Genomic DNA, 11,287 nt, shown 5'->3' with positions numbered 1-11,287 from the left:
CAGGGTGACAATCTAGGGTGCAGAGACCCAGGAAGCCCTGCATCACCAGGGGCTGTAACATCATCACAGTAGTATCTCCTGGATGATGAGTGATTTCCCTCTCACATCTTTAAAGAGACATGGTCTCTGTTTATTCACTTTTACATCGGAGATGTTGACTAGCAAGGATGGAGGTGAGTCGGAGACTCACTTACCTCTCATTCCTTACCAGGTAGGAAAGTCAGAGTTTAGAGAAATTTAGGACACATCTCACAAACCCACAGCTTCTTCCTCTGCCCCCCCCCCAATTTTCTTCAACCCACACTAGTTTGTTGCTAAAACTCCATCGACCAAACCAACCAAACAAACGAGTTTAGTTTTTAAAAACAAGTTTCTATTTACATCATCCAAATAAAATGGTTTCTCTTTCAAACTTCCTAAAATATATATATATATATATGTATATATATATATTTTTTTCAGTACGCGGGCCTCTCACTGTTGCGGCCTCTCCCGTTGCGGAGCACAGGCTCCGGATGCGCAGGCTCAGTGGCCATGGCTCACGGGCCCAGCCGCTCCGCGGCATGTGGGATCCTTCTAGACCGGGGCACGAACCCATGTCCCCTGCATCGGCAGGCGGACTCTCAACCATTGCGCCACCAGGGAAGTCCCATATATTTTTAAAGTACGTTGTCTTCGGGAAATTTTTACACGTATTCATCGAGGCTTTACAGGTTCTCTTGTGAACTACATCCAAGAGCAGGTGGTAGACAATACTGAGCTGTCAGTAAACATGCAGGTGACTGTGTACCTGAAGGGGGCCCTGAGGACGCTCAAGGTTTTGTTTCACGTGGAAGAAGTGAGAGAATCTGAGATCTAGCCAAGGATAGTACTGCAATTCCATCAAGGATTGGAGATAATTCTCATTTTCCTAGAGTTCTTTTCCCTTAATTTTTTTCTACCACAGTTGCAGGCGGAGGATGTGAAAAGAATATGTCTACTCTGTGACTCAACATGTCTCTATGTTTTAAAATAATATTTTAGTGACTTTTCTTTTTTCTTTTTATAAAGACAAACTATAGAGAAAAACCAGCATCTGTATTACATGCCAAACAGAATTAAACTATTAATATTTTGTGATTTTTCTTTTTTTTAATACCAAAGACATAGAATAAAATGCAAAATCTTATATCGTCTGCTTAGTCCTATATTCCATACCTTCTTTTTCCTGGATTGTATAGTTCATTTTTTCCATTATATATCATTGTGTATATATATTTTTGAAGCTGGCTTTTTTTCATTCTGGCCTTTTTTTTTTTCACTTAAAAAAATTATCTATCCATGTTGACACATATAGATCTAGTTCACTATTACTGTAATAATAGTAAAATATTTTATCCATTTCCCTACTGATGCACATATAGGTTTCTTCAGATTCTAACTATTAATAATAATAATGAACCTGAACACTCTTGTATTTTCTCCTTGTATATATAGGCAAGCATTTCTCTCAGATATATTGTAGTATATATCCAGAATTTTGAACTCTCCTAGATACGCCAAATTGCTCTCGCAAGTGATTTAAGTAACACGCACTCAGCAGTGTGAGTTCCTAATTACCCCCCTAAACAGCAGTGTATGAGAATTTCTAGTTCCCCAAAATACTTGGACTTAGCTCTCCCTCCCTCCCTCCCTCCCTTTCTCTCTCTCTCTCCTTCTTTCTTTCTGCCTTAATTTTTTCTAACACCTTAATTTTCCAGGGAAGCATATGTCAGTGCTTTTACCTAAGGCGAACATTTATTTTCCAAGAACAATCCTACAGATGTTTCTTGCGGATGTTGTCTCCTTGACAGGGTTGATACTATGGAACACACGTTTCCTCTTCATCTCTCAGTGACACAATGAAAGTCATAGAACTCCTTAGTAGTTGCCTCTCAGTGCTCCGTCTTCAATGACAAATGTGATATTAGTATTTGGCAAAGAGAAAAAAAGGCTAATGGAACATGATTAATTTCACCTCCAATGTAGGTGGAGCCAAAGCTGGCCGTACTGACTCTCTTCTCAGGAGACACTTCGAGCTTGTGCAGAAAGAGCCCCACGTTTGCAGGAAGTGATCTTTGAGCATCCAACAGACACACTTGTTCTGTTACTTACCATGATTGTTCATACTTCTCACCATGCCTCCCAAATGAGGAACCATTCTTCTCAGGAAAACATCCAAACTACCACACTGAGCTCTTAGGTATGTTTTTTTTTTTTTTTCCCCCTCAAAATAATGGAATCAATGACAAATTAATTTCAAAAGTAAAAAACAAAACAAAACATAAAAGCCTTTATGTTGACCTGCTTATCTGGATCCAAGAGCATTAAGGAGCAGATTGGACTGATTGACCAGAACATTCCTTAGAGATAAATCGCTTTACATTTTGATATTTTAAAATGTATTTTGCAAGTCACATCAATTAAAAACACAACAAATACCAAAATTAAAGAAAAACCAAACCACACAAATATATTGATTGTAAGATATTTCTGGATGGCTGTCTTATGTGGTTACAGATTCTGAAAATAACATTTTAAAGAATTATCAAACACCCGAAATGTGTGCCCTTTGTTTATCAAGGTCCTCTTTCCTGCAAGCTACTAGTTTCAATGAGTCCAGCTTTGGCACTTCTTCCTTACCTGGTAAATCCACATCCAGTTACATTTTGTAACATCCCACTTGGGGCTTTGCCTATACTTCTGCCCTTCCCGAAACTCTGTGCTCTCTTCATTGTTCAGCTGGGGTAGTTTCTCTGTTTACTTTGGTAATCAACATGCTTCATTCTTTCCCTGAGGGAAAAGAGTTCCGCTACAGCAAACGCCTAACATGACTTACTGTATTCACTGATTATCACCTGACTTCTGTTAAAAGATGTTATCCAAAGTTGAAATCGTCTCCCATGCAAATATAAAATGAGCATGTGACAGAGTTTTTATTTAACTCATCTATTAATGAAGGGATGGTAAGATGTTAAAGCTCATTCAAAGACAAATCTTAAGAGCGGACATATTGGTGCAGGCAAATCAGGAATGCTAAACCGAATGGGCTCATAGATGCAAAACTGACTCATAGCCTATAGAGCATTAAGATGCCATGTTTGGGATAATCATTACTACAGTGTAAAAATCAACGGTATCTCTACTGGAGAAAGGTAATTTGTGTTTCTATGGACAAGAATCGTCTGCCTTTCTATCAGTTTCTACATCTTTCAGAATTATAAAATAGCCAAAAGAATCAAAGGTATTGACCTCTATAGACTCAGCGCCTCACAGAGGGTCTGCAGACGATACTCAACGTCCTGTTGACAGGGCACCCAGTCATCTTTTTCCACTTTAACGTCTTTCACTATGTTTCTCAACTATTCCATCTTCAGTGGAAGTAATGCCTATTAAGTAGGAGCAAAATTGAGACTCCGTGAAGAAAATTTAAACCGTTGGTTTAAGGAATGTCTTTGCTTTATTATAGATCTCTGCATATACTAGACTACAATTAACTGCACAAAACTAGATATTCAGAATAATGGACTTTTACCTTATCTTTATAGATGTTAGATTATGCATCTCCACTACTACAGCTTGTGCTCCAATCCGACAGCCTCAGCTGACGCCTCTCAGCTAAACACAGCCCTTATACATACATGAAGTGACCCTTTGGTTCATAGGAACTATGACAAATGACCAGAATACACGAATACAGGCTCGGAAATTCTAGCAGGAACATTGTCACAAAGCATTTACAACCGTGAAAAGAAAACTAATTTGGTGACTTACAAAATGTTTCCAAATCCAAGCAAAACACAGAAGCTAATTTCTGTGTCCTCACAGCAGCTCTGTGGCACAACCCTCGACCCGCTTCTGCATTTTGGGTTTTAGAAAACACCAGCTTGATTTATCAGGGAGCACAGCAAAGGCACTGGGGAGTCATGGAGGGAACAAGGAGTTTCTAGATGCTTCTAGATGAAACGGTGACCTGGAGAGTCACCCCCCTCCATCCCTCTATCCCTCTACCCCACGGTTTCCCAGCCTTTGCTGGACCCTGTGTTTCTTCCCACCTTTCCATCTTTACCTGTCTTCCCTTCCCTCCTCCTACATTCCCCCCTCTTCTTTCCCTCTTTCCTTTCCTCTCTCCCATTTGGCATCCCCCCACCCCCTTCTCACCTCCAACCACTTCCCATTTTCCTTCACTCTTTCTTTTAACTTCAGTCCTCCATCCTCTTGGCATGTCCAGAGCTTCAGTTTCTGAATAGAGGTCATTTTCTACTCATAATACAGTCCCTGTAAGAACAGGGACGGACAGCACATGACAAACTGTGGTGTTTTAATAATAACCCTGCCGTATTGCCTGTGAAATCGCTCCACTTTTTCTGCCAGAGTTTAAACTGTGAAACCATAACAACAATCTTATGTTTTCCTCTGAGTGATGTTTTCCCTTTTTCAAAAAGTGGAGAGCTGTAATTAACAGTGCCTTTCCTGCTAAAGCTCACCTTACACAAATAACGCCCTGGTGGGTCCTAGGTCTAGGGGTGTAATGCTGTAATAGACGCCGTCCATGACTTTATGGAATTTATAGCCCAGCAGGAGACGTGGACAAGTAACAGACCTTCACCACTTCCAGTTATGCGTGTTCCGGGAGAGATAAGCGTGGTTGGCTATGGAAGAACACAGAAGGGGCCCAGGGATCAGAAAAGGACTTTCTAGAAGATGTGAGATTCAAAGGATTAGGGGTTCGTAGAGGGCATCCTTCAGAGAGCAATTTCCAGGAGAGGATAGAGGTGGAGATGGAGAGAAGGAAAAGGGGGGGTGAAGAGAGAGAGGGGGAGGTGGGCTTTCAGGTCAGGTGCAAGAGGATAGCCAGCTCTGGTCCTGAAGGGGCTGTGAGCCATGCGCAAGCATTTGGCCTTTATCCTTAGGCTACTGGAAGCGTTTAAGCATGTGATAATTTCATGAAGACAGCAATTGAGAGGGTGCTCTGACTTCGGGGAAGAGAATGAATGGGTGTGAGGGGTGGACCCAAAAGCACTGAGGAGACCACTGGTGGGATTTTAACCCAGGGATGTGTTTGTGGCCTGTGCCCGCTTACAACCACAACCCAGCTTTTCCCCAGCTTTGTACCAGCTTCTGAGTACACGGCTCTTCAAAGGCTGTCACCCCTCAGAACAAGGTGGCAATAGTCCAGGCCTCTTGATAATAACACAGCTTGTTAAAACCAACACGCCCAACGTTCCGGCCTTCTTCCTACTGGAACCGAGCAGGGCCCTATGGGGCCATCCCAGGGCGGACCCCTCCCCCATGACCTCTGCTTTAGCTCCTCTCTGAAGTACCCAGATAATCCTATTTCATGCATATTTCCTGAGTTTTTCAGATGCTAAAAACAACCACCGGATGGAGGAAATTAACTACTCGATGATCATGAGCATGTAGCCCCCAGGACACCCTTCGGGAATGTGGGGTTTTGGGAACATAAGCCCCTCGTTCTCAAATGGCCCTGCAAAAAAACCTTTCTCTTCTCCAAACTCCGATGTTTCGGTTTGCTTGGCCTCACTGCGCATGGGGCACACAACTTGGATGGGCTTCACAGATGTACCACCTACACAAGCTGCAAACAGCCCTGGGCTCAGAAGGGCCCGCACTGGGTTTAAGGATCTGCTGTCATCTAGAAATCCTTAATTTCTGAAGGAGTGACCTCACATTTTCATTCTGCACTGAGCCCCATCAATTATGTAGCGGGCAGTCCTGCTTCTAGCAATCTACAGATGTTTGCCTGCAGGGAATTCTTTAAACCCTAGGGTAAAACGGCCCGAGGACTTGAGGAAGTGTTCCAGAATTAGACACAGGCTGTCATCAGTTTCCAGAGACAGAGCTGAGAGAGTCTTTGCCTCGGCTGGCAAGCAGACCCTTCTCAGGCCTGTTCTGGCCTGCCTCTTACCAACGGCTCTGCAGCACTGCATCTGGAGTGTGGCCAGAAAATTCTTCAGCTCGGTGGAAGAGGATGAGGACATGCTTGACTTTTGCAGAGTTGAACACTTGGAGAAACTTCAGGAAGAAAGCACTTGGTACGAGGTAAAGCTAGCTGGCCCATCAGCCCCCTGCCTGCTGCCCTGCTAATTCTCATTTCCACGATTCTTAGCATATTTATTCTCTTCTTGCCAGTGGCCAAAGGACACATTTAAATGTCTTATTTCCTCTGGGGAGCCTGGAGAGAGGCAACAGGCACCTACTACAGGAAATCATGTGGAGAGGATCTCTTATTTAATACGGTTCCCAGATTACTTCCCTTCCCCCAGCCTCCAACCCCCACCTCCAGCCACACCGAGTCACCCAGTTTCTTCCTGCAGCAGAGACTAGACGGCAGTTCACCTCTGCTCCCTGAGGTCCCCGTGAGCCAACGAGCTGAAGTCTGGTCTTGGGCAACCCCACCCTCTCCGCGGCTGTGATTGAAGGGGAGGCCCTTCAGTTTCACCTCCCCAAAGAGGTTCTTGGGAAGCTCTCCAGTACAGGGTTAAACTTCAGGAGGCTGCAAAGCACAGACGAGAAAGGTAGGTTCCTGCACTCTTTTCTTTTGCCTTGTACTGTGAACCAAGCTGTTCTGAAGTGTGTGTCCATATGGCTTTTCCAGTTGGCTGCATGTTTTCAACCTCTGTGTCTGGTTGAGGTTTACTCATTTACAGGATGTGGGGAAAAAGAGTGAGAGGGGAGATGACCCTTGGGGGTTTTGCTTTTGTACATCTTTGGATACAGAATGCCACCCAGAATAGTACCTAGAAGGCAAAGCTGATTCTTCTTTTCTTTGGAGGGAAATCCCATTAGAAGCTGCATTTTGGGGGCTTCAGTATATGAGAAAAATGTTTTACCACCTGCCTTTCCTTTTCAACAATGTAGACCCTTCCCTTGATTTTTTTTTTTTTTTTTTTTTACTCCTTTCTGAGTTTTTCCTTTCAGTTAAAGATGGCTTAGAGTGGATAGGGTATTTTCTGACAGCAATATAAATAGGTGTTTCTAATTTCGGGTACCTATGAGTTCTAAGAAATGGACAAGCTCTGTGTTCAAGATCAGGTGGACTGCCATGTTATTTTCCAGAATTTGCTATGAAACAATTGTTCTTCCTGAAGCTTCCTGAAACTAGATGCAAGTGTCTCTCAAGTGATGGCTGAGAAGGCTGATTTTATTTGCTCTGTTGTGATAATTGTCTGCAGGGATGCTGCGCCCCTTAGCTGGCTGCTTTTTCAGTCATTACTGGGGCTAGAGATGATGTGTCCATGTCCACTGAGACCCAGAGGGGGGGGTCTAGACTTACTCAAATAACACTATGTGCTTCTTTGACTTTTTTTTGGCCTCTTACGCTTTCATTGTTTCATCTTCGTCCTCACAAGCAACCTTTCCTCTGGGAGAAATATTTTACAGTGACTTCATAGAATACCAGTCTGCACCTGTTTATTTGAACATTGACTGTTCTTTCCTAACTTTATTTAGTTCAGATGCTCAAAATCTCTTGCCACTTTTGTATTTTACCCCAGCAGGGTCTCCCTCCATTCCGTCCTCCATACCCTGCTACAGGGTTCTTCGGAAAATGCAGTGCTCTTAATGTCACTCTCTTCAGTGAAATATTTCCATTGCATCCCATTGCTTACAGCCTTGCTTCCTAAAGGGTAGTCCAGGGACCAGCTGCATCAGGCATCATTGGGCAGCTTGTTAGAGATGCAGGTTCTCTATCTGCTCCCCAGATTTACTGAATCTGCATTTTTATCCAGGTCCCTGGGTGATTCACATGCATTAAAGTTTGTGAAGCCCCAACTTAAGGAAGGTAGACAAGACCTTCAAGGTATGGTCCTTATCATACAGCCAGCCTTACTTCTCACCCTCTGACTTTCCAGCTGTACCCAATACCTTCCATTTCCCCAATATGAGAGAGCTCTAATACCTACCTATGTCTGTGTGTGCTGTTCTCTGTGTCCCCATAACTCCATTCATCTTTTCCACCCAGCTACCCACTGCAGCCTGATTGTTCCTCCCTCCTCCCCCCATCCAGTCCACCTTAAACTAAATGCCCATCAAGTCCGGTATTTTATGGCAACTTAGCGAAGTGCTTCTGCCATAGCCCTTAGTACATTAAATGATCGTTGCTAGGTTTATTATTTTCATCCTTGAGGAGTTACTGGAGATTAACTTCTGAATCCATAGCACTTGAACCAATGCCAGGTACATAGCCTGTGCTCAGTGTTTTTGAATTCGTGAATGAATGAATGGATGGACAAATGAATGGATACATTGTTTGAAGAGGCCCAAATCATCCCCAGATTGAGGTCTGTAGTTTGAAGTCTTCCAAGGAGATTGCCACTCTCTATAATATTTTTCCACACTCTCCTTTATGAGACTTGGCTGGATTCATTTTTTTCACCAAATATTTTGAGTACCTACCCTGTGCCATACCTTTTCGAATCTATTTCTTTACGTCGCTGTGAATAGTCTCTCCCAGAAGGTGTTTCTCTATCAGTGCTCCTCATTTGCCACCACTCCAAGTTAGAGACTTACTCATCTTTCAGCAAATAGGTACTGAACACCTTTCCCATACCAGTTGCTGTGCTACCTGCTACAAATACCATGACCAACGACACAAATGCGAGCCCTGCCTCCATGCAGCTCCCCATAGACAAGATGTGCCTTTTCATCCTCTGTCTTGCTTTTCCATATAAAGTCTGAAGGAAAACTGAAAGCCTCATCTTTAACCAAAGCTGCCACATCCAAGTAAAGACAGCAGGAGCTTGAAGGCAGAGTGATTTAGTACAAAGGAAGCTGGGCTGTGTTTCAGCACCTTGATTTAGTCCAGCACCTGTAATTCCCTAGCCAGGTGACCCTGGGTGGGTCCACATCCATTTGCTGGACCTGGATTTTCTCAAGTGGTGAACAAGATGGAGAATTAGAAGGAAAAGGGGCCCCTGCCTTCATGAGTGTACAGAGAAGATAATATCCAGGGAGCCTCTGCGCTCACTTCTGTCATGTTACGTGATGATTTGAAGGGCAGGGCTCTGTCGTTCTCTGGGTCAAACTGGCAAAGAGGAGATCTTAAGGGAGACATTTCATGACTATGCCCACGAGCTCAGCTGTGACATTAATGTTGTCCTTTGGTACCTTCCATCAAACACTACGTGGCAATGGCTTCCAGGGAGCAGCGCCCTGCAGCTTAGAGGAATCCACTTGGTATTCACTGTTGGGTGGAGAGCTGGTTTGAAGTAGGGCAGCTGAGGAGAAAGGCAGTGTCATCCTCAGGCAGTCTCTGCTTTTGGAAAGCAGTCAGGAGAAGGGAAGGAAGTAGCTCCACCAAGTCGTGCAGGAAAAATCTGGAAACTTGTAGACATAGAGCAAAGAAGGGATCCCTGACCCCCACTGTGGCATGGTTGTAAGGACTCCCTTTCTGATTACACTTGGGTTCTTTCTAATTTGTGTTCATTTCACCTAGAATCAGAGGTTGGGGGCCGGGCATAGTATCCTTTGTCCCCGAGCTTTGCACCCCCACGGGGTGCATGCACAGCTGGGAGGAAACAAATAACTTTCTATTTGTTCTCCAGATACAACCACCAGGCTGAGGCTGCAGCAAACTCTTTAGGCCCTCGCAAGGGTTCACCCTTTGCCTGTCTGAGCCTTCTCTTCCTGCTTCATCATGTGTGCAGCTTCCAAACGAAATGCCTTCCAAACCTTCTGAGTTCCTTCTTGCTTCCTGTTCCTCGTGTATCTCTTTGCCTCCAAATTTCCTGCACACCCACCTTGTGTATAGTTGCCTCCCAGCAGGCAGTGTTTTCTGATGGTCATTTCCTAACTCCTCAAGTTAACATCAATCTCTATCAGTAAGCACACCTTGTAGCAACAAAAAAAAGAGGCTCACCTGCATGGGAGGTTTCTAATGACCTACTGCAGATCTCGGGATGTATCTGAGATCAACCTTGCCTGTACCTGACCAACATTTGTTTTTTCATCAGAGGCATGGAGTGGGCTGGAAAGAGGTAGACCCACTTCTGAATCCTCCATCTGCCATCTCCTTCAATAAGTGGTTGTATCTCATCAAGTCTTAGATTTGTTTCTGAAAATGCAGATAATGTTTACCAAGCCAGGTTGTAGAGAAGATTAATTAAAGTACCTAGTATGTTGCCTCAAAAAATACATCAGATCTGAAAAAAGGATGTTGACCAAGATGGTGAAAATGAGAAGATTGTCATGTGCAGAATAGTTGAAAGAACCAGAGGACATTTGAAGTAAGAAGTAAGTCTTGCAGCTCATGAAGGTTGCTTTCAAATATTTAAAGATTGCTCAAGGTGGGAAAAGGGGTCAACAGAGGATGGATCAGTGGCAATTATAGGGTGACAGGTCCTAGCTCAATGTACAGAAGGATTTACCCACCATTTGAATTGTCTAAAACTGGGTGAGCTGCCTTGTGGCAGGGTGAACACCCTGTCCTGGGCAGTGTTCCAGCACCTTGGAAGACCATGGCCAGGGTGTTCCCAAAGGGATGCCCGCACTGGGTGGAGCCTGGGTTATGACCTCGAGGTCCTTCCCACTCAAAGCTACCAAGAGTCTCGTGATGTCAGGGTTCCGGCCCAAGCCACAAAATAAAAGTCTGCAAAAAAAAAGCATCAGACTACAGAGTGATCGGGGCTGCCTTTTGACTAGCTAGCCCTACACATCAGCTGAGATGCTTTTTAAATAGGGTCTTTGCAGCAACAGTCAAAAGGTTGGATTTCCAGGAAAAAGCAAAAAAGAAACGAGAACAATGAGATGGGAAAAGTTCACTCCAAACCGCTCTTCTTGGGTTACTCTTTAACTAGATCGTGGGTTACTTCTTGTGCTGCAATCACATTCCTATTTGATGGAAAACTGCCACATTTTGGTACATTTTCAGCCAAACTGGGATCAAGCAAGTTAACAGCAAGACTCCAAGCTTTGTCCCTGATTTTTGCTCTATGTATAAAATGAAAACACGACGATATGTCTCTGTATTCTTTGCCATCTTGAAATCTAAATTTAAAAAGTACAAAATAGGGCTTCCCTGGTGGCGCAGTGGTTGAGAGTCCGCCTGCCGATGCAGGGGACACGGGTTTGTGCCCCGGTCTGGGAAGATCCCGCATGCCGCGGAGCGGCTGGGCCCGTGAGCCATGGCCGCTGAGCCTGCGCGTCCGGAGACAGTGCTCCGCAGTGGGAGAGGCCACAACAGTGAGAGGCCCGCGTAGAGCAAAAAAAAAAAAAAAAAAAAAGGGAAAAAAAAAAGGTTTTACACCCC

General features: G+C 44.2%; 1 protein-coding gene across 8 annotated transcripts in view; it reads left to right on the top strand.

The window, feature by feature from the left end:
- Positions 1-5,795: 5,795 nt before the first annotated feature.
- Positions 5,796-11,287, top strand: part of ADGRF5 (adhesion G protein-coupled receptor F5) — a 107,437-nt gene continuing 101,945 nt past the window's right edge. For 2 of the 8 annotated variants that reach the window (XM_024766273.1, XM_024766266.1), the window contains exon 1: positions 5,796-6,081. In XM_024766273.1, coding sequence (XP_024622041.1) covers positions 6,019-6,081 — 63 coding nt within the window. In that variant the 5' untranslated portion in view covers positions 5,796-6,018. Of the gene's footprint in view, positions 6,082-6,359; positions 6,558-11,287 lie in introns of all 8 variants that reach the window. The other 6 variants (XM_024766265.1, XM_024766264.1, XM_024766272.1 and 3 more) reach the window with 4 other exon arrangements.

Source organism: Neophocaena asiaeorientalis, unplaced genomic scaffold (genome assembly GCF_003031525.2).
Source record: "Neophocaena asiaeorientalis asiaeorientalis breed wild unplaced genomic scaffold, Neophocaena_asiaeorientalis_V1.1 scaffold46, whole genome shotgun sequence".
In the NCBI taxonomy this organism is placed as follows: Eukaryota; Metazoa; Chordata; class Mammalia; order Artiodactyla; family Phocoenidae; genus Neophocaena; species Neophocaena asiaeorientalis.
This window is presented reverse-complemented; position numbering and strand designations above follow the sequence as displayed.